This window comes from Lates calcarifer, linkage group LG14, assembly GCF_001640805.2.
Source record: "Lates calcarifer isolate ASB-BC8 linkage group LG14, TLL_Latcal_v3, whole genome shotgun sequence".
Lineage (NCBI taxonomy): Eukaryota > Metazoa > Chordata > Actinopteri > Centropomidae > Lates > Lates calcarifer.
This window is the reverse complement of record NC_066846.1, coordinates 11327482-11354852: the sequence shown is the minus strand read 5'-3', so window position 1 is coordinate 11354852 and position 27371 is coordinate 11327482. Positions and strand designations below refer to the sequence as shown.

Sequence of the window (27371 nt, the reverse complement as noted above, 5' to 3'; positions counted from 1 at the left end):
ATCATCACATGGAGATTCAGTAATGAGTCAGATATCAATCTGCAGTATCATCATCAAAACAACAAGCAAGAGAATATCTTTGGAAGAAGAGTAATGAGGCATCATTTCTGTGTTTGAATACAGCTTTGAATCATTATTTTTAGGAATGCAGCAGTCTTCCTGCTCAGAATACACTTTGTAGAAGGTCATTTTATAAACCAGTGTTGCTAAAGATCCTACAGGATGAAACGTGTGTAAAAACTACAAGGAACAGACAAACACCAGAAGTTTTTATACATCTACCCAGCTAAGTTCTGTTGTAATATAAAACAACAACCTAAAGATACTTCCAGTACAAATATGACATTGAAAACTCCACTTAAGTAACAGCATTTTACTGCTGTAGCTGGTGGAGAAGAGTTGTAACTGTTTTATACAGTTAAGTAGGCAAGCCCAGTGATTTAAGTCTCTGGAAATGCAAATGCAACCCAGCTACACACTGCTTTTTGTACACAAAAATGGTTAGGGACCATGGCTGTAAATCTAAACACCGTATTTTATTTTATGAGCTCAACATACATTTTTAAAATGTAAAATCTTAATCTGAAAAGTAGCCAATAACTACAGCTGGCAGGTGAATGTCATTGAGAGAACATACCTCAAATTTGTGCTGAAGAACAGTTGATGAGTAACTGTACCACTGGTTATTATCTCTATTTTGACACATTAGCCCACTTTAACTTCATAGTTCTATTCAAATTTGTATTCATGTCACTATTATAACAACATATTTTTAATCTGTTTGATTATTTATGTGATAAATTCTATTAAAAACAGCTGGAACAGAGAAAAATCCATGTTTGGTCTTTACCGACTACATTTTCCAGGAAGCATTGAGCGCAGTCTTGTCAGTACGCATGCGCAAGCCGTTGGGACGACGGCAAGGGAGATAGGACCGGCCGGACTGTATCGCATGTTTTCTTTTCTTGTTGGGTCGGTTGGACAAAAAAAAAAGTGCCGAGAAAACCTGGGAGCGGAGCCAAATCTTCCCAGATGTAACTGAAGACAGGCGTATTTTGGGAGCGTTCTTTACCGGAGACTTGAGCCAGGTATGCGCTTTGTGTGACTGTTGTGTGGGGTTTGAGATTTTCTGCGGGCGTTTGTCGCTGTCTGTGAGATATCTGTGGAGGTCCGCGGAGTTGACAGCGTATCAGCGGCATGGCTAGCGTTAGCTTCGGCTAGCTGCGCCGCCAGCGACCACCTCACCCGATACAGCCCCCCCTCCCTGTGCCTATAGAAGTGATGGCTCAGTGCTTCACATGCTGCTCTTCATTAATATAAACAAATATAACAACTTTGCCAGTAACTGATTTATTACGCCCTAACGGTTTATCCCGATTCAGCCGCGCGTCTTTCTGATTTCAGCCGGTTTGAAATGCGTTAAAGTCGCCGCGGTTTTAACGCCAGATGCCGCATTCCCTTTGTCACGAAAATGCCTTTACTGTCATGTTTGAAGCAACATACATTGTCATAATTTCCCCACAACGCCAGCTCTGACGGGGCAACAATATCGCGAGGTGTTTACTGACCGGTTCAAGCCAGAATTATTACGGCTAGCTTAATTGGCTTAGAATGGTAACTGAGTGGCGGCTAGCAAGGAGCATCACCAGCAACTGGGCTCCCCCCAAACAAGCAGGTTGGGACTAATTAAGGGATTTTCAAATCTTAATTGGTAAAGGCTTGTTTGGCTACATACTTATACCGGGATCGTATTGATTACAGCCGCATTATCATACGCCTTGAGCAAGAGAGCTGTCTTCTTGTTTTGGATTATTGCTTAATTAATTACTATAATTGCAGCAATATTTTGGATATGAGCTCAGGTGCTGTGATACTGTGTTTTAAACAGCCATTTAATGCCTCTCTGCGGAACAATCAGTAACTTACTGTTCATTTAATTCAGATAAAACAGTGCAGGGCTGCAACTAAGGACTTTGATTTAATGATTACGTCTATTCATCTAGAAAATAGTGAAGAAAGCCCCCAGAAAGCCCACTGCACTGTCCTTTAATGTCTTGTTTTGTCTGATCAGCAGTCCTCACCCTGAACATATTCAGTGTGCTGTCATATATAACAAAGAACTGCATCAAGTCCTCACATCTGAGAAGCTGGAATCAGCTAGTTTTGGGCATTTCTGCTTAAAAAAAACAATTCTGTTTGGTTGTATTTTCTGTCAGTCGACGAATCATTGCAGCTCTATAACACTGAGTTCAGAAAACAGTCTCACATACATTAGTTATACAGCCTTTAAGACCAAATCTTATTATAGCAACCTGTAGATATTAGGGTAAGTGGCAGGTGATGTTAGTCTCTAGTGATATTGACTTGACATTAACCGCGGCTGTGTGTTTGTGTGTTTGGTAAATTAAACACTTGACCAGTTGCTGTGAATTAGGGTAATGCATCACTATCGATTCTGTGCCGTGCAGTTTATTAAAAGCTTTATATAAAAGTAACTGAGCAGAAAAACATTCCTCAGAGAAGCAGAAATCAGGGCTGAATTTTCCACACAGGAGGACATAATGTTCTGCACCGTGTTCCCCTGTAATAATGTGCTGAGACTGAGAGTGGACAGAAAGTGGAAAGGGGTGAAAGTGAAAGAGACCAGTGGTTTTATGATCATTGGATCGGCTGCTGTAGCGAATAAGAATCAAGAGTAAGGGAGCAAATGTCTGCTGTGAAATAAAGAAACACTCCTGCTGTGGTGTCGTATTGGGATATCTGTGCCAGTGTATCCATAAACTGAAGACACATTACTACATCTGTGTGACCGAAATGGGAACAGTGCAGCGTGTAGTGGGTTTGAGCAAGACCAGTACAATCTCCTCTGGTCTCCTCTTCAGACATGGTATTCAGTTGTTTTAGAGACGAATTGCCTGTAGGTGTGAGTGTGTTTGTCTAGACTAATGACCCCTCCCGGGTTTTTCTCAGCCTTTTACACAACACGTGTGGGGAGAGGCGTCGGCTTCCTCCACCGTGTTGGCCAAACGTAGCTGGAACTTTGCACAAATAAACTCACCTTCTCTGAATATGACGAGCATACGAGCAGCACAGCTTCCTTCAGCTTGCAAAACCTGCCCCCCCCCCCGTCCACCTCTGAGTGTGCGTGAGGGAGGCAGCAGGAAAATGTGCCATGCCTCTGCATGCAGAGTGAGAGAAAACAGCCAGCAGCCACCGGCACAACCGGTTGGAACCGCTCTCCGTTTAATAATTAAATTATGAACCAAGCTAAAACAACGGTTCAGCTACATCCACCTGTCTTCTCACTTTTTTCCCCTTAAGACACCGGAGTGATTCGCATCAGTTGACTTTGCACCTGCGAGGCACACGGGCCGACGGTGAGGTTCACTCTGGTTATTGTTTTACGCCCCCTTCATTTTGAGAGCTGTCATGTTGTGAAAGGATGAGACTGAGCCTTCTCCTAGGGTTAGTTCATCCTCTGTTAAAGGAGGCACACATGCACATAAAACAAATCTTTGATCAAAGGATGTAAGATTTAAGCAGCCACTGTTTTTTTGTTTTTTCTTTATTGTGTAGAAAGGTGTGTTGTAGCCAGCATTGGACTTAAAGGGGGCAAACAACCAACCTTTTACACAAAAACTAGAGCTCCTTCTTCAGCTTTCCTCTGTGCTTTGATTCACTTTATGGTTCTCCAGAGGAAGAGTTGTAAAACTGATTATCTTTGCAAGTAAACACATGACACGAAGGCTGCTTGGCGAGAACTCCTACACGCCACCACAAGGTCTCGTAAGATTTGGTGAAAATCGTTGTACAAGTGTGATGAGTAGTGCCTCTTTTCCTAATTTCAATTCACAGCACATGCAGCCTACTTTCATTTGAGGATATTGTCTATAAATATTTAGGTCAGTGTTTGGTGTATAAACTAACTTCTGCTTTATTTTTCTCTCTCTCTCTCTCTATCGCAATCATTTCCCTCCCGTCCTCTCCCTTACTACATCCATGCCTTTTTCTTCTTCCCCGGCAGTAGAAAGACACTTTTATCTCCAAGGTGCACGTCAGACACAATTTTACTTGTGTTTACTTGAGAAAAAGACGAGTTAAACACACTCTGTGACTGCTGTCCACAGCCTTTATAGGAATCAAGAGAGAGTGAAGATAGAAAGATACTGTACAAAGGGAGAAGCAGCTTGGAATTACAAGAAGAGACACCCTCAGCTCTTTGTGTATGTGTTGGTGTCTTTTATAAATCTATTATATTTTCAAACAGAATCAGAGAAACAGCAGAAAAAGTGTGTTTTTCTTTCACATGCCTGGTGGAAGACGACTAGTTTGCTTCAATGGAGAATTGCAGCTGCAGAAGGACAAATTGTAGAGGCCGCCCTTACCTCAGCATCACCTGGGAGATAGCCTAGCCTAGCCCACCTTAGCTAAGGTCAGCACAGCCCCGCTAAGCTAGTCCGAGACCCCCTCCCCAGCCGCCCGTCTTCTCCTACATCCCACTCAGCACCCCCTCCCCTCCCTGTCTGACTTCTCCAAGCGAGCTGCCATGGCATCAGTGCGCTTCACGGTGACGCCCACCAAGGCGGAGGACCTCCCGGGGCTGTCCGACACGTCGCCTGACCTGAGCTCCCGCTCAGGAGCCCGTGTGCGCTTCGGCTCCAGGGAGAGCGTCAATCGCAGCGACCCGCTCAGCGAGGCGTCGGGAGGCCTGACGACCAGTGCCACAGCGGGCGGAGGAGGCACGGACACACCGGACCACAGCAACGCAGAGCAAGGTGAGGAACACACACACAGACACAATGCGGCGTCACTGTGGTTTCAACACATTTCAAGATATTTTACGTTTAAAATACACTTTTGAAGGCGTGTTCACTCTTGTTAAGGTGGACTGGAGTGTTTCTTGCAGGCAGATCACACCTAGTCTGCATAACAACATGTCACTCTATTGTATCTAATCCCTAATCTAATCTATACTTAGATTGCTACAGACAGTTTAATCCATATGTTTGAGACATGTAAGCCAGCTGCTCCTCTATCATGACACTCAATAAGCATGTGTTGTCACATCCCTCTGAACAGCTGAACCTGTCTTAACTTCTGGAGGTGCTGCGTTGATAGTAGTTGCATTTTGAGCAGCACCCGGCCGGTATATGACAGCGCTTCATAAGCTGCCTCTATACCTAACTGAGTTAACCATAAAGAGGATGGAGGGATCCCCTGAGAAGGCAACAGACCATAACAATCAGTTTGATACTCTCATCGTCTCAGGACCATAACAAATGAATCTGGTCTGCTCTGGTTTTTTTTTCTCTTCATGTTTTGTCCGTTCCTCATCACTGAATGATTGATAGAGGTCTGCCTCCCATGTCTGTTTGAGGCTGCTTGTCCAGTAAAGTGTAGTGGTATCCTGAGGCTTCCTTGCCTTCACCGAGTGCAGCATTAAGGGCATCAGGTCTTGACAGAGACACTTGAGGGTTTGGAGCAGCCTGGTCATGTAAATGTCAGGTGTATTTCATTGCTCCTTCAAGGTAGTGAAAGATGTACGTATGGACTCATCATACTTTCATCTTTTAGGGTCGTAATACCTTTTTGGGGGAGTGAAATCAAGTCATGCTGCGTTCAAGTACAAGCACAGTTACACTGGCTATGCACAGGCGCATAAGGTTGCAACACACTCTGTGTCCAAAATGTCAGTTTAATGGGAAGTAAAAAAAGAGGTGCTATTTTTAGATTCATCCTCACGCAGGTCTCAACTTTAACAATGCCTTTTTAAAAGTGTTTCACGACTCTCCGGGTCATTAAACTCTCCCATTTGTTCCCTAAGTGAGAGCTCGACACCCAGGCGCTCCCCCAGGGGGGTCCGCGGTAAAATGAGCAGCAGTTCCAACGCCGGCATTACCGCACTCAGCAGACCACGAGAACAACAGGAGGACTAAAATGTATGCCTGTTGTGATCATAGTGTAGGTTTCACTTCCCCCACTGCTGTTATCGGCCCACCTACAGAGCACATGCAGTGATTCACTTCTTAACTTTATAGAAGCTGGCAGCAGAAACCTTTTCGCGTGGACTCGGCTGTAACAGGTGGAGGTGTGCACCCAGCGAGTCTAGTTTTAGAGTAAATAAAGAAAAACAGAAAATTGTTTTCTCCTGACTGACGTGACTGCGGAGTGCACTAATTCACTTTCCACAAGTGTTTAAGAATAGCTGTGCTGATTCACAGGCTCAACAAGGAAAGGGAGGTGTGTGTGTGTGTGTGTGTGTGTGTGGTGGGGGTGTTTTAACTGTGTAGAGATGTTACTGTATTAGCTGCACTGATCCACTTAAGCAGTTGCATAGTAGTGAGGATGCCCCACGTTGTTTAATAAGCTTCCATAAATAGAAATCGAGCCAGTTAATCCGATTGAGTTTCGATCAGGCTGTTGTGATGCTGTGGCTGTTTACACAGAGAAACAAAGAGGGAGGTTACTTTCTGTACAGCCTGTCCATCTTTATGTCTATCACACACACACACACACAAATTAATATCAGAAATAGCAGAGCAGTTGTCTCCCTGGCGGCTGCAATAGAAAACCTGCATGCTGACAAGAGAAACTGCCATTGTTAAAGTGAATGAGTCAAGATCCTGAAAGGAGATGAAGAGGGAAAGGAGGCAGGAGGAGTCGAGTGTTATTTTCAGAAAGGTCAAATGCTCTGTGATCCATTACTTTTGACATCAATAAAGTTAGCTATTGAATTTGATGTTCTTACACACACATACACACATCTGTCTCCAGCAGCTTTCTGCTTCACTGGTTCTTCACAAGCACACACAAAAAGGCATCATACTGAGGCGTGGAGGACTCCTCTTGGGGAACACACACACACACACACACACACACCACACACACACACACACACACACACACAGCAGGCAGCTGTGTTCCTCTGCAGTTCAACAGCTGAGGTGTTTACAGGAAGTTTATTTTTTTCTGCATTAATAACTCAGGTGATTGTGGACAGTTGATTTTTGAGGCAGATATCTTTTATAAAAATTATATGAAAGTTTTAAAAATCTGACGATGATGCAGTGGAAAACTGTTATCTATAATTTTTAACATTTGCAGAGAAAACTAAATTGTAAGTATAGCCCGGCTGACAGGGAGACTGCTATAAAAGCTGATTAGTCAGAAAGACTCTGAATTCGGCTGTAAAAATCACTGCTCTGTTTCATTTGATTGTTGCGTCATTGTACACAGGCGAATGCAAGAGCAATGCGGACTGTAAACTTTACAAACACAGTCTAGCTAACTGTGCTGGAAGTAGATAAGGGTAATGGAAGTGGAGGGGCAGAGCTTCCAGCTCCGGTGCTGAATGTCGGCACACGGCGGTTCAGCCTCGAGTGTTGGGCTGCCAGCGCCGTCAGCAGCAGGAGAGACGCTGGGAGTTTCTATCTGAACTACGTCCAGGAATCCACACTTTTAGTTTCTCTGTGTGGGAACTGGATGTTTTCACATCACAGATGATGATCAAAGGCGTTAAAACGCAGGTCTCGCAGGTAAAACTTGAGACTAATGGGGGCTGAAATAGAGGTGTGGTGCTGGACAGCTGCTCTGCAGGTGAACACTGAACTGGACGGGGCAGTTATTTCTCATATTTGTGGGCAGGATGTATCCAAGAAAAGAGTTGTTAAGTTGAGCGTTCATAAAAAAAAGAAAAGAAAAAGCATCGACCAGTGAACCACAAGCACGACTGTCGTTCGTTGTACAGAATGTAAAGGGTGAAAAATTTCTGTCACAACTTCTCAAAGCCCAATTTAACATCTTCATATGTCTTGTTTTTTTTAACCATTAGTTCTAAAGAAAGATTCTTGCTCAGCAATCACAGAAGACAAAAAAAACATGAGAATATTCACAGCTGAGAAACTGGATCTGCAGGCTTTCTTTTTTCTTCTTTCTTTTATCGAACTCAAGACAGAGACTGAACTTTTTGTTAACAGCTCTACATCAGATCAGCAAATTTTGCACAGATGTCAGTGCAACAACTGTCCATTAAATAACAGAGAAAATCCTGTTGGGACTGTTGTGTCAGGTGGAGATGTCAACAGTCCAGTCCGTCAGTCTGAGCAGTCATTAAACCCTGTCGTCGTCTCTGTGACTCCTGACAGTCCTGATCAACTGGTTATTCGCTGAACATACCAGGGGGGGCATCCCATGCCCGAGTGTGTGAACTGCGTGACCTGCCTCTTGCTGATGCGTCGTCGTGTGTATCTGTATTTAACCAAAACACCTTTTTATTTTATCTAAGAACAAGTGAGCGAACAGCCCGATTAGCTCGTCAGTTTGTCTTTTCCCACCACGCCAGCGCGCTTCAGCCGCTGAATATTAACCAGCGAGTTGGTGCGGAATCAGTTTCACGCTCGCTATCTTGGACCAGATGAAGGACTGTGAACAGCATGGGAAGTTGCCACCCACCAGCCAAATGCTGGCGTTTTTTTTCCTTTACATGGCTACTGACTATTTCTCAGCGTGTAACCAGCTGATCCACTGTTCTAAAAATGTTGTAAAGGCAGATAAGATGGTGAAAGTTGCAGATGCATTCTGGGATGTACCAGCCAGTGTCATGCAGTTTTCTGTCTGGACTATTAAGTAGTTCCTCCTTGTCACAGTGTGAAGCGGAGGTTTACTGATTTTTTGGCTCATGACTCAGGCCTGAAGAGATTTAAGTATCTGATATTTCACAAGAAGAAAAAGAAGAAGAAGAAAGGGTACAACATCAACAAGCATGGAATATTATTTCATCCTTGTTCTTGTTTTTTTGGCTGTAAATCAGCACAAACAGCCTGGATTGCTCGCATATATTTTCACAAAAAACAATCCTGTTTCACATGTGGTATTAAGTCATTTCCTTTTTCACTTATTGCATGTTGTTTTCTGACAGAACTGTGACCCCGCCTGTCTCAGCAGTCATGTAGTGTGCAAATCACAACAGTTTCAAGTTGTATAGTGTGAGGAGTGCAGCAGTGCAGCAGTCTGACAACTTTTAAAGTCATTTTGTGTGTACATGGGTTGTTTGCCAGAAAAATACTTGTAATCTTTCAAGCATGAATAGTGAAACATTTAGTGGGATAAGAGGATTTCCTGTTTTTCTTTGTTACATCTCGTGTTTAACTGAATATTTTTGGGGTATTTGAACTTTTAAGACATTAGAAGGCGTCTGCAAAGTTTTTGATGAGCATTTCCTGATAGTTTTTTGGAATTTCATGGATGAAACTACTAACTTAACAATCGAAAAAGTAACCAGCAGATTAGTAAGATTTTCACGTAACAGTGTTGTGAGCACCTCATTTGTCTTTTCTTCCCCCCCATGCTTGATGTGAGTCTTAAGTCACGTCACGCGCGAGTGTCCGTCTGTAAAGTGTGTCACCGCGTACGACCGTTAGTTTCCGTCAGCGTGACTGTGGCGGAGCGGGGAGGGAAGTGATGTTGCTGACTCAGTTGCTGCTGATGCAGTGGTCTGTGCTGACTGAGGTGGAACTGAACTGGTGACATGTTGGCTGTTGTATTAAACTCTGTCTGTGTGTGTGTTTGTGTAAGAGAGAGCGAGCCATGGTGACAGTGATGAAATTGAACACCAGTGTCTCCAGACTTATTAAAAACAGTTTCCTGCTGTGTCCCTCTTTGTCTTTTCTTCCCTTCTCTGTCCTTTGTGTCCAGGTGATGGAAACTCTAAAATCTCCAGTGTGTATATCAACAACAGTCATGGGGTGGATGACGACGACTTCTACGACAGAAACTTGGCCTTATTTGAGGTTCGAAACACAGCATTGATTAAACTGTTAATCCCCTGCAACCACATCTAATCGTGTTATAAATAATCTGCAAGCTTTGGTTTGTATTAAAGGTAGAAAACATTTTTTCTCGTGGCCACATTTGCTGCAGCATTCCTTAAAATGTTTGCTTTTCTTTTATCCATTACACATGGATTAAAAACAGAACGATTGCTGTTTATTTGCCAATTTGTCTGCTAAACTAGAGCCAAAAATAAACCAGCATTTGGTTGGTGGGTGCAGATAATTTGAGTTTTTATAGAAGTTCCCTACAAGCAGCTCTATTTTCTATCTCCAACTTCTTTAACAAGCCATATAATAGGCCTCTTTCTGTCCTCAATTCTGTCCTCAATTTTCTGGTCTGTTCTTTTGCCTCCTGTCTGTTGCCTTCCTTTGTGCTTTTCATCCCATCCTCCCTTTCTTCTTCACCCATTTACACTCCCTTCTTTTTCCCGTCAATACCTTGTCCTTTCTGTTTCTCCCCCCTTTTCTTTATCCCCTGGCTATCTTATTCCTCTCCTCTGCTTTCTCTCAGCTACTCTCCACCTCCTTTTTTTAAATTTCTTTCCACCCTATTTCTCCCTTCACCATCTCCCTCCATCACTCTTCACTCCCCTCTCCCCCCTCTTCGTCTTCCTCCCACAGGAGGAGATGGACACTCGGCCAAAGGTGTCATCTCTGCTCAATCGCCTGGCCAACTACACCAACCTGACGCAGGGGGCCAAGGAGCACGAGGAGGCCGAGAGCATCGGTGAGAAGAAGAAAACCAGCAAGGTACAGCAGACTCTGTTTGCTAAACTCATGTGTTTAAATGACAATTTAAACAATTTAAATGTACTATAGGCCCCTGACAGCACCCACACATGGTCTATGATCCCAAATGTACTTTGCCTTGTCGTACAGTCTTCTTATACTACAAGATGATGATGACTGTGGGTGTAACAGGTACAGAGTTGAAATGATCATGATTACAGTGGGAAATGTCCTCACATGATTTTTATAACGTCCAATAAAAAGGAAAGAAACAAGACGGATCTCTCTCTAAAAACTAAAATTCGATTTAAAGATTGAACTCATGCTCCTTCGGTCCCTGACACATCTTCAACTATTGCCCTCTTGACTCAGCGTCTGCAAGTGAAAGTACAGTAGGATGTGACCCTGATCTGCACTGCGGTCCCCGCTGATAAGGAGCCGGCTGGCCTAGATAAGACGGTCTGTTGTGGTGGTTTGGAGTAATTTACCATTTCCACCCTGTTCTGATTGTGCGCTCACAGGATTGGACACATTTGCCAACAGACGGCTGTGGAAGTTAAATCAAAACATTTTTAATCCTCCCTTCTGGCCACACAGTGTGTTCAGTATTAGCATTAGCATAAGTCTGGTGAATCATTGTGATGTGGAGCAGTGATTTCCAGGGGCTAGCTCTGCTAATTTGAATAGAGAATTTTAAAAGATAAATGTACATACTTGTGTCAAGTAGGAAAAAACAGCTAGATCTGTTTACAAACACTGTGACACTGTGCATTGCAGTTAATGACTGTGGAAAATCGAGCGAGCAGAGACGTCTAAACAGTGAGCAAAACGTAAGATAAGATAAAACTTTGAATCCCACAGTGGAGATAATTTGCAGAGTTACAGCAGCAAAGGGGATAACACAACAGCACGAAGCATCGGTGACCATAAAGTGACCAAATAATAATAATATAAATAATTATAAATAATAGATAAATGGTTGAAATGTATAGATAAAAGTCATTTACAAACTGCTGAATGGTTGAAATAGTTAGTATGTTATAATGGGTCAAGAGTGAGATGATTAATTTAGAATCATTTATAATGAGACATTATAAGTAGTTTAAATATTTAGCTAAAAGTTTAGCACAGAAATGTTGAAACGTCCAGCGTCTGCCGTTCAGGACTGTTGTAACAATACTCACTTTTATATAAGAAAGTATGAATTAACATCCAGTTTAAATGAACACATCTGGAACATGTCGAGTGGCGTCAGTGAACATCTGTGGAGTGTAGAGTGAGAGCTCTCTGTTGACCTGGAGGATAAAGTCAAAATAAAGGGAGTCCAAACTTGACTGTTGTTCCTCTCTCTGCTGTTTATCTCCAGTCACCACAGATGGGGACGTTCATGGGCGTTTACCTGCCTTGCCTCCAGAACATCTTCGGCGTCATCTTGTTCCTGCGGTTGACCTGGGTGGTGGGGAACGCCGGGGTGCTGCAGGCCCTCTGTATCGTCTTCATATGCTGCTGCTGTGTGAGTATTTGAGTCTGTGGCTGCAGTGTTTTAGCTGACGTGATGAGGCGTAGCGAGACAGGTAATGAATTTGTCTCTCTCTCCTCCTCAGACGATGCTGACTGCGATATCGATGAGTGCAATCGCCACTAATGGAGTTGTACCAGGTACACCTTCACCTCTCTGTCCTTCCTTTTCATCCTTTCCACATGTGTGGGTTGAGCGGCACAGGTGTGACCTTCCTCTCTGCACCTCCACACAAAACTTACCTTGAAGCTTTGAGAGTGTTGTTGTGGAAATAAGATTTGTGGTTCTGTATACATCCGCTGGTGAACATCATTATCACGTGGGTAATAACTTTGAGTAGCTATGGCTTCAAGTGTTTAATCCTTTTATTGAAAGGGAGGTTTTATTGTCTCTCTTGATGGTGCAAAATTAATATTGTGGGATTGTTTTTTGGTTGCTGATCATGCTAAGTGAAAATTCTTGATATAGCACCTGCTAAAGAATGGAATCAAAATCAAAAAATAATCGATTAAGCAATAGTTGAAGTTACCTTTAGTCTATTAAAATTGTGAGCTGTGAATACTGACAGTAAATCCTGTAAAACCGGAACTGAAACAGGACATAGTTTTGTCATAGTGCAGTAGTTTGCGTCTGTGGGCTGTCATATGTCTACTTGTCGAGGTTCAGCCAGTGTGTTGTTTTACTGCAGTAAAACACGACCAGTGAATACAGAGGTGAGGACATGCAAATATATAACCAACAAGGAGTCAGTATGTAGGCGTCAGTGTGAGACTTATTATCTACTATCTGATTCTTGCAGCTTTTTTCCACAGTAATACACATTTTTAAGGCAGCCATTTTGATTCCACCAAGCCAAGTGAGCTCTTCTGTAGACGCTGAATTTTTCCAGGTTGTTTACCCCCAGTTTTCCTCCTCCATCTTCCAGCTACGGTGGTGCTGATAAAGTGCACGTCTCTTCTAATGAGTGTTATCTCTGTTTGTTCTGTCTCTCCCTCTGTCTACCTCTCCCTGTCTGTCTGTACACACATTAAAAACCCAGGATATTTATCCGCCATTGACTTTACCTCTCACTGAAACGCCTATAGCCGATTATCCCAAATGTCAAAGTAGTGTGATTATTTCCACTAGCATGTGACATTTCGATAACTGAACGTAGAGTGAAAAACCCTCGGTAGGTAACATAGAGGATTAATGTCTAACATGTCTTCTTTGGCATCAGACATTTCATTTCATGCTCTCTCACCTGAACAGCTTCAAGCTCTCATGCTTTATCACCATCTAGTTTCAGATGGTAGTAGTTTACTGTGGTTAATGTAAAAGAGTAATCAAAGGTGTTTGGCTTCCCAAATACAACTCAGCAGGTGGAAACGTGGGTCATTTTACTGATGGCTAAAAGTGTTGTTATACTTCTATCTTTTGAGTTTGGTACGGAAGCCCTGAGAGGCAAGTGAGGGAAAAAAATTCTGGTGATCCACCTCAAGTCGGATCTAAATTTTCTTTCCTGTGTTTGATAACGTGAAAAAAAGTTTTGCCAGGTGACCAAAAAAATGCACCACTACCCCAAGTACAAATAAAGTACATATAAGACATGACAGTAATGTTTCATAATTATCTAATATACATATGGTATGTATTGTGTGTTTAAAGTTATCTTTTTCTCATGACCTTTTTCTCTGTTAAACAGATTTAAAAAACTTTTGTCAGTTGAAAATGTTGAATGCTTTCCCACTTCCCTCCTACCTGTTTCTGTTGGAAAAAGGGACTAAACCCTTTATTTTTCACCTGGTCTTAAGTTGTGAATACAGGAGAGAAAACAATTTAGATCAGACATCACATTTTTATTTTCTCATTTGCCTTTCAGGGCTTCCGTAGCCCAGCACGTGTGCCTCACTGAAGAACTCCTTAGTGGCAGTTTAAGTGGTGGCATCCATTCAGTTTATCTATTAAATATGGTTTTGTGTGTCAGGTAGATAAAACCTGCAACATCACAATCATATGCTCATTTTTTGTGAACATTATTTGTGTTATGTGTTGTTGTCTAATGTACAGGAAACATGCAAGTACCTGCCTTTAGTTAAAGGGTTGCATTTTGGAAACCAAACACTGAATTCTGAACTTACAGTCAGTAGTGAATTTGTAGTTGCTCTTACGATATGACTCCCTCATATGATCTGTTTATAACTGGTTCAAATTGCATCAGCAAAGTATTCTTACTGTTTATTTGAGCTCACTTGGAGTACTAGTTGTGTAGAGTATCTGTGCAGGAGGTTCAACACAAGTAGAGCTGGTATTTATTTTTGAAATTGTTCTATAATCGTGCCAGTGTAAGGCTTGAGTCTTGGTACAACCTGATAGCCTGGTTCCAGGTGTTTGAACCACTGAGTTGTGCCCATTAATGGCTGTTTCCTTAGTTGGAGAGACAATCATTTTGGCTGGATTAAGAATAGGGGCATCATCTCCTTAGATAGCTCGCTAGCTGCCTAATTAGATAAAAAGATAGTGATTGAAAAATGGCAACAATCCTGGATGAGACTAATGCAGCTGTACAGGTTGGTGTAAGTCAAGCATTAACTACAGCTGACATAGAGATGAATACATCTCTCACTACTGATTTAAAACAAGTCGCTCTGTATCGCAAATAACAAAATTACACTGAATAAATAAAGGTGGGTCCTTATCCTAATGGAGCACTTAAGGACAGATAGGTGTCATATGATTTACAGAATGCGAAGCCCCTTAAGCAAAATATGTGATCTGGCTAAGTAAATAGAATTGGCTTGAGTAATATAAACATGTTCTTCTCTCAAACCCTGTTATTGTGAAGGAAAGAAGCTAAAAAAGCAGCTGCTACAGAAGTTTTCCTGAATAACATGGTTTAAAAATGGCAGAAATGTTGACAGAAATCAGGAACCGTCAGATCAGAGAACAAGTAAACCAAAACATTTTGGTTGTCACCAAGAAAGTATTGATGTTTGATAACCAGCCTGTAACACAGTCAGGAGTTTTCAGTGCTGTACTACGAGTGAGGCAAAGAAACAGTTGTAAAGAGTCATTTGCAGATACTGTTTGACCAAAGATCTGCTCTGTCTTCTTACTCCAATGTCTCATGTAGAACATTATGCTTATTTCTACAAGCATAGGATGACTTCTCTCATCAGCTGTCCTTTTTTCTCTCCCTTTACCTCCTCATCATAACATCATAATGTTACTAACCATCCATCCCCCTCTCTCTCTCTCTCTCTTCTCCTCTTGTCCAACTCCATCCTTCCTCCTCTCTTTACCATCTATCTTTATTTCTTTGTTTCTTATTCTTCTGCCATCCTCCTTCTCTCTGTCCTTCAACATTTCCACTTCTTCCAACCCTGATGTACAACCTGCCCCGCTCTCTCTCTCTCTCTCTCTCTCTATCTCTCTCTCCTCCCCCCCTCCAGCGGGAGGCTCCTACTTCATGATCAGTCGCTCTCTGGGTCCAGAGTTTGGGGGGGCGGTGGGCCTGTGTTTCTACCTGGGCACCACCTTCGCTGGAGCCATGTACATCCTGGGAGCCATCGAGATCCTGCTGGTGGGTTTCAGCTTTCTCCTCCTCTAACTTTTTTTAAATTTAACGTAGTGTTTTCTTCTTGTCTCTGTCGCATTTTGTCACACTCTGATCTCCCTCCTTCCTCCAGATGTACATAGCACCTAAGGCAGCCATTTTTGAGTCAAAGAACCCAGATGGCGAAGGGGCGGCCATGTTGAACAACATGCGGGTCTACGGCTCCATCTGTCTCCTCCTGATGTCCTTGCTGGTCTTTGTGGGCGTGAAGTACGTCAACAAACTGGCCTCCATTTTCCTGGCCTGCGTCATCGTCTCCATCGTTTCCATCTACATCGGAGCGCTGGTCTCCTGCCTTCAAACCGCCAAATTTTCCGTAAGTGTTGCTAGCCTGTGTCCGAAAGTGCAGCGCTGACCAATCCCTTTACCTCTCATGATCTCGACTGAACTGATGGGCTTCTGTCTGCAGCGTGTGCATGCTGGGAAACAGAACTATCAACGGTCATGAAATTTACGACAGCCAGTGTGGGAAAACCTTCCTGCTGCAGATCCAAGAGCCGGTGGAGAGGGATGACGCCAACGTCACAGTCTTTTATGGTGGGTCGCAGACGGAAAATCAGCGATAGTCGCCTGCTCAGCTTTGTCCACTCCGTTTTCTTGACGTATTGTATCCATCCCAGTAGAAAACAGCACAGTAGGCCCGACCTTTGAACCCACCCGCGCTCCTGCTCAGGTGGAGAAGGCCACATCTCTTTGGAAGCAGTTTTGCGACGGCCTGGAGCTCAACGCCTCCTGTGACGAATTCTTCAAGGCCAACAATTTTTCTCAGATTGAAGGGATCCCGGGCCTGGCCAGCGGGATCATTTCAGGTAGAGGGTGTGAGATGTGGATCATGTGTAGCCATGTAAGAATACCTAAAATACATCAGTAACTACATACTCTTGCTTGTATATTGGATCTCGTGCTCATAGAGAACGTGTGGAGCTCCTACCTCAGCAAAGGCGACGTGGTGGAGAAAGGCTCCCTCAGCTCCTCTCATGGTTTACATCCGGCGTCCACGCACCAGCCTTATGTGTTTGCTGACATCACCACCTCCTTCACACTCCTGGTGGGCATCTTCTTCCCCTCAGTCACAGGTACACGCTGGTTTCTTTGTTTTTTCCCCTCTCTCTCTTCCTCCAATGCTAAACCAGCTGTGTTAAAGGCCAATGAAAGTGTTGACAGTATGAACACAGCAGGTGAGATATTGATTCTTGCCCAAAGAGCAGCTGCCATTTCTGGATCAGGTGCATCATGTCTTTGCCACGACTGTCATTCTGACTCAATAAAATAAAATGAAACTCACTTCCTGTGCAGTTCAGTGTGATTTTCAGACTTAAACTTGAAGTCATAAATATTTTCACCTCTCAGCTCTCACTAGACAACATTTTTAAAAAGCTGATATCCAAGCTAACATCAAGGGTTTCTTTGCTTCTATAAAGTTGGTAACAAACACAAGTTATACTACTACTTCCTTCTTTTCCTCAGGAATCATGGCTGGTTCGAACCGGTCGGGGGATCTGAAAGACGCCCAGCGTTCGATCCCCATCGGAACCATCCTCGCCATCCTCACCACCTCCATTGTCTGTATCCTTTCATGATACACTTTCAGTGTGAATTAGAATCACAACACAGCTCTCACACTCTCTCTGCGCCTCAGTCATGAAGGTCTATGTTAAGAAATGACTGTTTGATCTTAAGATTTCTAGATAAAAGTGTTTGAAGCATCAGAATCAGCTTTAGCATGTGGACACATACAAGGACTTTAGTTCTTTTTTTTCCTGCAGCTTGACTGGTCAGTGGAAGCACACAGGCACGAGGCAGTACTTGTAGTTATGCATCATTTTATCACTGGCACTTGAGCTAAATTGATTGCTGATATTATGGTGCTGTTATGTCTAAAAGGCACTTAGGATACATTTGATTTGATGTGACTGCTGGCTGTTGTTTTCCTGAGTGCTGTCCGTCCAGACCTGAGCAGCGTTGTTTTGTTTGGAGCCTGCATCGACGGGGTGGTCCTCAGAGACAAGTCAGTACATCTGCTTTGGTATCTTTCTGTATAGAAGGAGTGTTTTTATCGTGAATGCTCTGTTGAGGAAAAAAAAAAAGCAGCTGTAATATTTTTGTTCCACTGCCATGCTAAAAACATTTTTCCTCCTGCAGATTTGGCGACTCAGTGAAAGGAAATCTAGTGGTGGGGACTCTGGCTTGGCCGACTCCCTGGGTCATTGTGATCGGCTCTTTCTTCTCAACGTGTGGCGCATGGCCTCCAGTCGCTGACCGGCGCTCCCCGACTCCTGCAGGCCATCGCCAAGGACAACATCATCCCCTTCCTCCGGGTTAGAGCTGCAAATATATATTTTAATTACAAGGACCCAAAATTCAACCCGACAACTAGATCATACGTGTGTCTGTTTTTAAATTTAACTAATAACTTAAATTTAACTAACTAATGAAGCTCAGTGGCATTTGTTTTGCTGGTTGCCTCCTTCCATTCATTGCATAATAACAGGGTTTGCTAAAAAAAAACCCACAGACCTTGTAGCAAACATTCCCTCATTTCATTTGGACAAATATTCAAGTTACATTTCTTGAATTTATAAACTTGGCACAGGCAAGAGCCTGAAACCAAAAACCACTGAGAGGTCGACTCTCTCAGCCTTGGCACATCACAGTGTAAATGAAGGTGTTGAAAAGCCTTTCAAAGCACTGAGTTCAGTTCCCCCACAACAGGCTTTAGAAAGTATTGAGAGACCTGACATTTTATGCACAAAGGTGAAAGAATATTGAATCTTTTTTTCTTGCCTGTCGCAAGACGGAGACGTGGATTATAACTGTTTTTTGATGTCGTTGCAGGAGGCTGGTCAAAGCTTCTTTTTAATGTCAGGCAGCGCCATCAGACCTGTTGTAAACATGACTGCTCCTGCCAGTCACAGCAGCTAGCAAGCTCATGGACCCACAGTCATAGTGTCAGTTTTAATTGGTTAATCCATCCAGTTTTCTCCTGCTTGTCTGGGTCCAGGTTACTTGGTACTTATAAATAATTTTAGGCCTTGTCATTCTCTTGCTGGTAGGGCTGTGATAAAGCCATTAAACTGTATATATTTAGTCTCAAAAAGTCTCCTTCACACACCCTGTGAAACTAAAGAGGTAACATGGGGAGAACATATTTATGATGACTCTTTTTTTCCTTCTGTGTGTCTCTGCCAGGTGTTTGGTCATGGGAAGGCTAACGGGGAGCCCACCTGGGCCCTGCTGCTGACGGCCCTGATTGCTGAGCTGGGGATTCTCATTGCCTCTCTGGACCTGGTGGCTCCCATCCTCACAATGTGAGACACAGCTGTGTGTGTGTGTGTGTGTGTGTGTGTGTGGATATCTCACGCCTAAGTATCTCACACTTGTTTTATTAATACGATTCATTTTCTCTCCATCCAGGTTTTTCCTGATGTGTTACCTGTTTGTAAACCTGGCCTGTGCCCTTCAGACTCTCCTGCGGACGCCCAACTGGAGGCCGCGCTTTTCCTACTACCACTGGTACTACTACTACACACACACACACACACACACACACATATATAAACACACTCTGATCTGTGCCTCTGGTGTTCGTCTGTGTCCAGGACCTTGTCATTTCTGGGGATGACTATCTGCCTGGCGCTCATGTTCATATCCTCTTGGTACTACGCAATCGTTGCCATGGTGATCGCAGGCATGATCTACAAATACATAGAGTATCATGGGTATGTTGCCATGGAGATGTTACCCCCCCCTCCCACTCACACTGTACATGTACAGCATGGTCAAGAGTGGTGTGTGTAAAAGTGTATGTTTTGTGTTTTTAGTTTATTTCCTGTGTGAATCCTCCCATGTTTTTGTGGGTGTTTGTCAGGGAAGGTCACAGAATACACACTACGTTTCACAGTATATATCTTTATATATATATTCTGTGTGTGTGTGAATCAGAGCAGAGAAGGAGTGGGGGGATGGGATCCGCGGTCTGTCCCTCAGTGCTGCCCGTTATGCCCTCCTGAGGTTGGAAGAGGGACCACCACACACCAAAAACTGGAGGTACTGAACTGCAACATCAACACTTAAACTTCATTTATTCACATTCTCATTCGTTATTCTAACTCAGTCAAAGTTGTGAATTTCAGAAACTGTGTGACCTTGGATGGTTAAATGAAACCCAGTTCATTTCATTTGAACAAAGCCTCACGTTTGAGTCCTGAGTTTGTACAGTATTTAATGTCTAGAATGTGTAGTAGAACCTGTTCATATTGATTTTGGAGGAGGATCCATGTCTTCCTTGTCTTCTTGTCTGTTCTTCTCCAGGCCCCAGCTGTTGGTGTTACTAAAACTGGACGAGGACGCCCACGTCAAGTCTCCTCGCCTGCTGACGTTCGCCAGCCAGCTGAAGGCGGGAAAGGGCCTGACCATCGTTGGCACCGTCGTCTCTGGCAACTTCCTGCAGAGCTACGGGGAGGCCCTCGCTGCCGAACAGGTGTGGAGTTATCTGTAACAGGTTACAGAGTTTACCGTAAAGCTTTGTCAACCTGTCGGTCTAATAAAACCAGTACAAATCCAGAGAATTCAACATGATCTTACAGCTGTATTTCTGCCGGTTCAGACCCTAAAGCACCTGATGGATAAGGAGCGTGTGAAGGGCTTCTGTCAGTGCATCGTGGCCCAGAAGCCTCGTGAAGGCATCAGCCACATGATCCAGTCCAGCGGCCTGGGAGGAATGAAACCCAACACGGTGGTGATGGGCTGGCCTCACGCCTGGAGGCAGAGCGAGGACCCGCAGGCCTGGAAAACCTTCATCAGTGAGTGGAAGAGGACGGAGAGCAGTTCTCTACGGTCCAATTTGTCTTTGAGAGTTAGCAGGCTAACAGCGCCCCCTCTCTTCCTTCCAGACACAGTGCGGGTGACCACAGCAGCCCACCTGGCCCTGCTGGTGCCCAAAAACATCTCTCTGTTCCCCAGCAACAGTGAGCCCTGCACAGAGGGCTACATCGACGTGTGGTGGATCGTCCACGACGGAGGGATGCTGATGCTGCTGCCCTTCCTCCTGCGCCAGCATAAGGTAGTTCTCCTGTATTTCTTTCCTACATCGATCGCACTGCTGCACCTCCAACTGCTTCGCCTGACGACCCTCCGCTCCTCCTCAGGTGTGGCGTAAATGTGGCATGCGAATCTTCACAGTGGCCCAGATGGAGGATAACTCGATCCAGATGAAGAAGGATCTGGCAACCTTCCTCTATCACCTACGCATTGAGGCTGAGGTGGAGGTAGTTGAGATGGTACGCCGCTCACTATGCAGGTTGAGGTTTAAGGTTTAAGGCGTTAACGTGAGCACTAATAAACATAACTCTACATAACTGTTGTCTCTTTATGTTCTTCCCTCAGCATGACAGTGATATCAGTGCGTACACCTATGAAAGGACCCTGATGATGGAGCAGAGATCTCAGATGCTCAGACAGATGCGACTGTCTAAATCAGACCGGGAAAAAGAGGTAAGTACATCATGCAGTCACTTTAAGTAACCATGGACAGTCAGGTCCTATGTTGTCTCCAGTATAAACTCTACTGTTTATATGATCTGGAAACCATCTGTGTGACTGGGAGTTGTTGTTTTTTTTAATCATTCCTGGTGATGGATCATCCCATGATTAAGTGTGGGTCATTATTAACGTGGAACATCAGATGTATTTAAGATTAGCCATAACACCACCCGTATCTGATCTGTCTGTGAATGTCGTGCATCATTTTATCAGGGAAACCCTGGTAGCAGCAGCAGTAGGCCAGAGGCAGGTGGAGCTACAAGGTCTCAGGTGAGGTCAGTGGTTATGGCCAGCTGTAAGTTTATGAATTTCAATGAAATATGAATTGTGTAGCTCGTTGGTGAGGCAGGTAGATACAGTAGCTTACAGATAGTTGCACATTTTCACCTGTTGGATACTACTAATAATTTTAAAAAGCTGATTTTATATCATTTTTTAGTCACTAATATGAATGTGAAATGTTGGGAAAGAAATGAGAAAAGTCCTTTTGGAGTGTTAAAGAGAAAGAGTGTGCACACTTACAGATAAAGTAACATATAACATCAAAAATGTCCTAACAGATCAGTTTGTGTAACTTAATTAACTTAACTTAAGTCATGAATTCCCTCCTGTAAAAATACAGGTTCTCAGCTTTGAAATCATTATTTTCCTCCCTGGTTTCCACATGCAAGTTGTTGTCAGAGTCTGATTTGAAGGAGTTTATTTGAGGCAAAGAGGACCTGATGTAAAGATTTGAAATTAGTGGATAATAGAGGAAAATACAGCTAAAGACAATAATGTGTTACAGGAATAGAAAAGGGAAGGATTCAGGGGGCTGAATATTTGATGTGCAACAGGCAACACAAATGATGTTTTTCATAGTAAAACAAAATTAAGCATTTCACTTTCAGCTTTACTTATCAGTAAAATTAAGCTCATGTTGTTTCCCTCTGCCACTGGTGTCCTCAGCGGGTGCGCTGGAGTTTTGACGATGTAAGTTTACAGGTTACACAGTAGTGAAGCATCAGCTGACTGACGTAGAGCACGTTAGACTTAGTGGTCATTCTGGACAAATGTTAGAGCAAAGAGGTTTTTTCAGCGAGTACCTCTGAGCTTCCACGAGTACAATTGAATCCTTCAGATAAAAAACAAACAAAAGTCTGTGAATGCGCGCTTGTGTCAAAATCCCGAATTATTTTGAAAATCAGTGGAATGCTTTTTTCAAAACAGCGAGGTGAAACGTCATGCTGCTACAAGAAACTGCTGTAAAGTTTATATCGTTTGTTCACTACAGAGCACTGACAAGTTGATTTTCTGTCCTGTGTAGTTTGTCTTTGTGTTACAATCGGCTGATGTACTGTGTTGTTATTGGACTTCACAGATACCTACATCAGTATCAGCCTCAAAGATCCAGTATCAGTTGAGCCATAATCGAGTGCAGGATCTCACATTTCTGACCCTCCAACATTAGAGTGAGGAGATTTCAAATTGTTGTTCATCTCAGAATTTCAGCTGCTGTTGTTGTTTATCTGAAGAATTCAATTAAAAGTTCTTGAGTTTGTCCAGCGTAATATGATAACTTTAACATACGCTGACCTGGGTCAAATGTGCTTTTCATAAACAAACATGTCAGAACAGTCGAGAAATTTATCTTCTACTCTGATTCCACTCTTCATATTTGCATCACTTATCTTTTTCCTCCACCTCTCTGACTCTTTTCTGAATCTCCGCCGCCTTTTGACTCAGGTCTGTCTTCAGAACATTCAGCACTAACGCTGCTGTGTCCCTGTAGTCACCCTCCAGTGCTTCTACTAGAGTAGACTGGCCTTTGTTTTGTTTTAGCAAGTCAGGTGACCTTGTGTTGTCTGTAGGTGTATCTTTCCCCCAGGTACAGGAGCACTGGACTCACCCCAAACACCTGCAAAGGAAACAAAGACAGACAGGTACAAAGAGACAGAGAGGGAGTGACAGGAGTACAGAGTTGGGGAAGGGAGAGCAGTGGTGTTGAAGAGGGAGGCATCGAATAAGGTAGAGAACAGGTCGTAAAAGACGACGAGATGAGAATGAACCTGTTTGTCCGTCAGGCCCAGCTGGTGAAGGATCGTAACTCCATGCTGCGTCTGACGAGCATCGGCTCAGATGACGACGACGACACCGACGGCGGGGAGCGAGACAGGGCGGCAAGCGGTGGTGGTGGCGGCGGCGGTGGCAGCTCCGAGCACCACCGTCGTGTTCAGATGACCTGGACCAAAGAGAAGACCTCGCAGTACAGAGCCACGCACTCAGGCTGCTCCACACCCGAGGGCTTCAGAGACATGCTCAGCATCAGGCCGTGAGTGGAAACACGACAGTAGTTTAAAGTACACAGGTGTTAATTAAACAGGTTGTTTACTGTCTTTTTTTTTTTTTGTCCTCTCAGGGACCACTCGAACGTCAGGCGGATGCACACCGCCGTCAAACTCAACGAGGTCATCGTCAATAAATCCCACGAAGCCCGACTTGTCCTGCTCAACATGCCAGGACCTCCCAAGAACCCAGATGGAGACGAGAACTGTATCCTTTTCATGACGTATTTTTTAAAAAAAATGTAGAAAACCTTTCAGATTGCCTCTATAGAAGAATTCAAGCTACTTCTGAAAAAGCTCATTTGCTGACACTTTTACTCAAAGATGAAATGAATTTATATCTGAATTAAATCAATTCCTTCTTTAGCCAGAGATCGCCAGTTTTCCCGTTATTTGCCAGTTATTACTGGTGAAATCCACAGCTCATGAGAAGTCCTGACAGCATGGTTTTCAAAGTAGCCTGTCAGAAAGTGTTTTCTGGATGATCTGGGCGAGTATGTGATATTTTTCTGTGCTCGAAAAGTTCCTTGACTCGACGTTCAGATATGGAGTTCCTTGAAGTTTTAACAGAAGGACTGGAGCGTGTCCTGTTGGTCAGGGGTGGAGGAAGTGAAGTCATCACCATCTACTCCTGATTGGACAAACAGAGGAAGCCAGTGTTTAAAGAAAAGCAGCCAATCGCACAGACGATGAGCGAAGGGAGACGGAGGGGCCCGTGAGCTCTGGGGATGTGGAGGCCCAAAAAGAGAGACTGTCATTGGCTGCAGCGTCCGTCATCACCCCCAACATCCCACACAGCCCTTTTCCTTTCATTTTTTACACTTTTCTGTCATGACGAGGGTTTCCATTCCACTTATGTCGAGCTACAGAAATGCCAACACAATTCCATGAATGAGCAAAAAAAAAAAAAAAAAAAAGTGTGTGTGTGTGTGTATGTGTGTGAGAAACTCATCCATCTGAAGGAGGTCTGGTTTATCGGAGAAGGGACCAGCGTCGGGTTGTAGGAGCGAGTGTGTCAGGGCGGCGGACCACTGAATGAGATCTAAGTCGTAGAGTGTGAGAGTGTGAAGCGCCCCAGAACGGAGCAGTCGTTGCACCGACGAGACTCAGGGTTGCTTTTTGTACAGAATGTATTTTGGAAGCAGATGTGAGCGTTGTGAGCGTAGACTGAATGTCCGAATCGAGTGTTTTTGTTGTTTTTCTTCTCTCTTTGAACACCTGGAAAAGTTCAATCCGGTACTTCGTAAAAACTGGAAAAGTAACACTGAGGAGTCTTTTAGCCCTGCTTAGTGCTACATATAAGGAACATAAGTGTGCTTTTGTGTCGTCTCCTTACTTGAAAGTGTAACGTTTAAGGAGATGAAAGGAAGAAATGGTTATCAGTTGTATATCAGAACTGGCTGCTTTTTATATCCACCATATCCACTAGTATTTGCACAAACCTCAGAATTTGTTTTATCTATGGTGAAGTCAAAGTTAAGTGACACTCAATTATTTTCTAATTCTTGTGTGTATTTGTCCGAACTTGCTGCTATTTCTCAGAATCAACTCTCCTGTATGGAAAACCATTTCTGCCAGGAAAGAACACTTCCTAATTCTGACTTAGTAAGTTTTAACCAAAGTTTTGACCACAGTCAAAATCAAAAACATGAGACAGGTCAAAATTTTGAGATCGTATACAAGTTACTAGGTAAAAAGTGTAAATTTTGACTTCTTACGATACAAAGTCACAATTATGAGACAAAAAATAAAACTTCTGATTTTCTCAGGCACAGTTTTGATATGAAAAATATTGGATAAAAATTCACTTTTCAAAATTATTAGATTTTTTTTAATCTAAATTTTACTTGTGAAAAGTCAGATTATGATTTAGTAATTTAAATTAAATTAAAAAATAAAAAGGCTGAGAATTTTACATTGGATTTTATACTGAAAGTTTAATGTGATAAGGTAAGCCAAAATGATGACATAGTAAAAATTATTAGATCATAATTCAAAAGTTTCACATTTAAGAGATAAAAATTCAAAATTCTTAAACTACTTAATTTACAAAATCTAAATTATTAGATGGAAAAATATTGTCTGAATTATTAGATAAAAAGTCAAAATTCTCACTTAATGAGTCAAAATTATATGATGACTAATAATTTTGACTTTGTGTCATAATTTTTATGTTATTTACAGTTTTTATTTTGTCTAACTTTTTCTTAATTTTGTCGTCTTTCTTAGCAGAAGTGGGCCTCCGTACATTATACAGTACATCATGTAATGAAAACAACAATTATTTATAATTACCACACATATCTTTATCAGTAAAGCAGTCAAACACCAGCAGTCCGCTCTGCTGATGCATGTTGTCAGCTGTGCGATGGTTGTAGCGCTGGCTGTCTTTATGTACCATGTTTATGAAGCTGTCAACATCAATCAAGATCCCAGGAAAACTAATTAATCAAACCAATTTAAAGGAAGTTATCAGAGGTCTCCTCTGTGTCGTGCCATAAACCGGCCCCACGTTGGACTGCATGTGAATAGTTTGTACGTTAGAGTAGAGTGTGTTTGAAAACGCAAGGTCAAACTTTGTGGTTGTTGTTGTTGTGAAGGCCTTGGAAAGGGAGGAATTGTTGACACACTGGACCATTGTGGAGAGGACCACTGCACTGCATGCTGTCAAACTATCGTCATCACTCAGAGACAAGTGTGTGTATGCGTGTGAGTGTGTGCGACGTATGAATGATACGTGTTCATTTGACACACTTGGTGTTGTCCATTCCTAATGAGAATATTGGCTGCGCTGTGTAGTGTGAGCTTGTTCCCTCAAACTCTCCACCTCACCTGAGATACACCTGCTGACATCCTGCTTTGTCCGTGTGTGTGTGTGTGTGTGTGTGTGTGTTTGTGTGTCTGAGGGAGTGTGTGTGTGAATGTGAGCTTGTTGCTAAGGAGCTGTAAACTAGAAGTGTGTGATTCCACTCTAATGCTTTGTTCTTTTTTCTTTTTTTACAGTGTTATCGTGCAGGGATTCTTTCATGTTCATTGTTATTTCCTAAACATTGTTTTCTTGCTTGTACATAAAGACAAAAAGATCCCAAGTTTTATCTTTTTTTAATTACATTAATATAAAAAGGAATCATAAAAAAAACTTTGCTTGAAAAAATATGGGAAGAAATAAAGCGATTTTGAAAGAAAATGTTGCACGTTTGCCTGTTTTTGTTGGCTGATAATAATATTACAACATTGCCTGTTGATAGGAAGGTGCCTTTTTGTCAAAGCAACAATCACATTAATCATTTATCAGGTATATCAAGTTGTAATGAGCATTTTTTTCCCCCACTTTTTTGACAGTATAACACTAAAAGAGCAAACAAACAACAACAAAAAAATAACCAGAAGAACCAGCCTGCCAATTTTCACAACTTCATTCTTTTCAAAAATTGTAAACATTTACTCATTCAGCATAGTGGGTACTTTTATTTTTGGTACTTTACGTATATTTTGATGGTAATACATTAATTTCGATTTTAAATGCATGACTTTTACATTGTGGTGTTGCTTCTTGACGGTTCAAAGACTTAACACACGCACAGAGAAACAGATTAAATGTTGTTTACACGAGGAGTAATCAAGACAGCTGCCAGATTTATTAAACTGCCTTTTATTTTGGAACTTCCTTCTTTCTTTGCGTGATGAGGTCACTTCCACTTGTACGTACAATTCGGAAGCCGGTGCCATGTTGTGATATTTGAGGAAATCAGTTCTGGGCGAAGTTCACTAACAAAAAGTGGGATAAAATCAAAATTAATCAGATTTCGAGGGTGAGCATGGAGGTAAGAGTA

At 42.8% G+C, this 27371-nt stretch overlaps 1 protein-coding gene across 1 annotated transcript; it reads left to right on the top strand.

The window, feature by feature from the left end:
- The first annotated feature begins 895 nt into the window (after positions 1-895).
- LOC108890749 (solute carrier family 12 member 6) lies at positions 896-25029 on the top strand. Its single transcript, XM_051075441.1, is given in 28 exon segments — positions 896-1088; positions 4025-4775; positions 9694-9788; positions 10452-10580; positions 11926-12072; positions 12164-12218; positions 15510-15640; positions 15747-15965; positions 15967-15989; positions 16083-16210; positions 16294-16482; positions 16585-16749; positions 17141-17239; positions 17624-17681; positions 17816-17915; positions 17917-17991; positions 18863-18981; positions 19088-19186; positions 19273-19392; positions 19616-19720; positions 19985-20153; positions 20280-20475; positions 20566-20735; positions 20821-20952; positions 21059-21166; positions 23278-23525; positions 23613-23746; positions 24082-25029. Coding segments are annotated over 27 exon segments (3534 nt in total). The 5' UTR covers positions 896-1088; positions 4025-4546; the 3' UTR covers positions 24174-25029.
- Positions 25030-27371: the final 2342 nt, after the last annotated feature.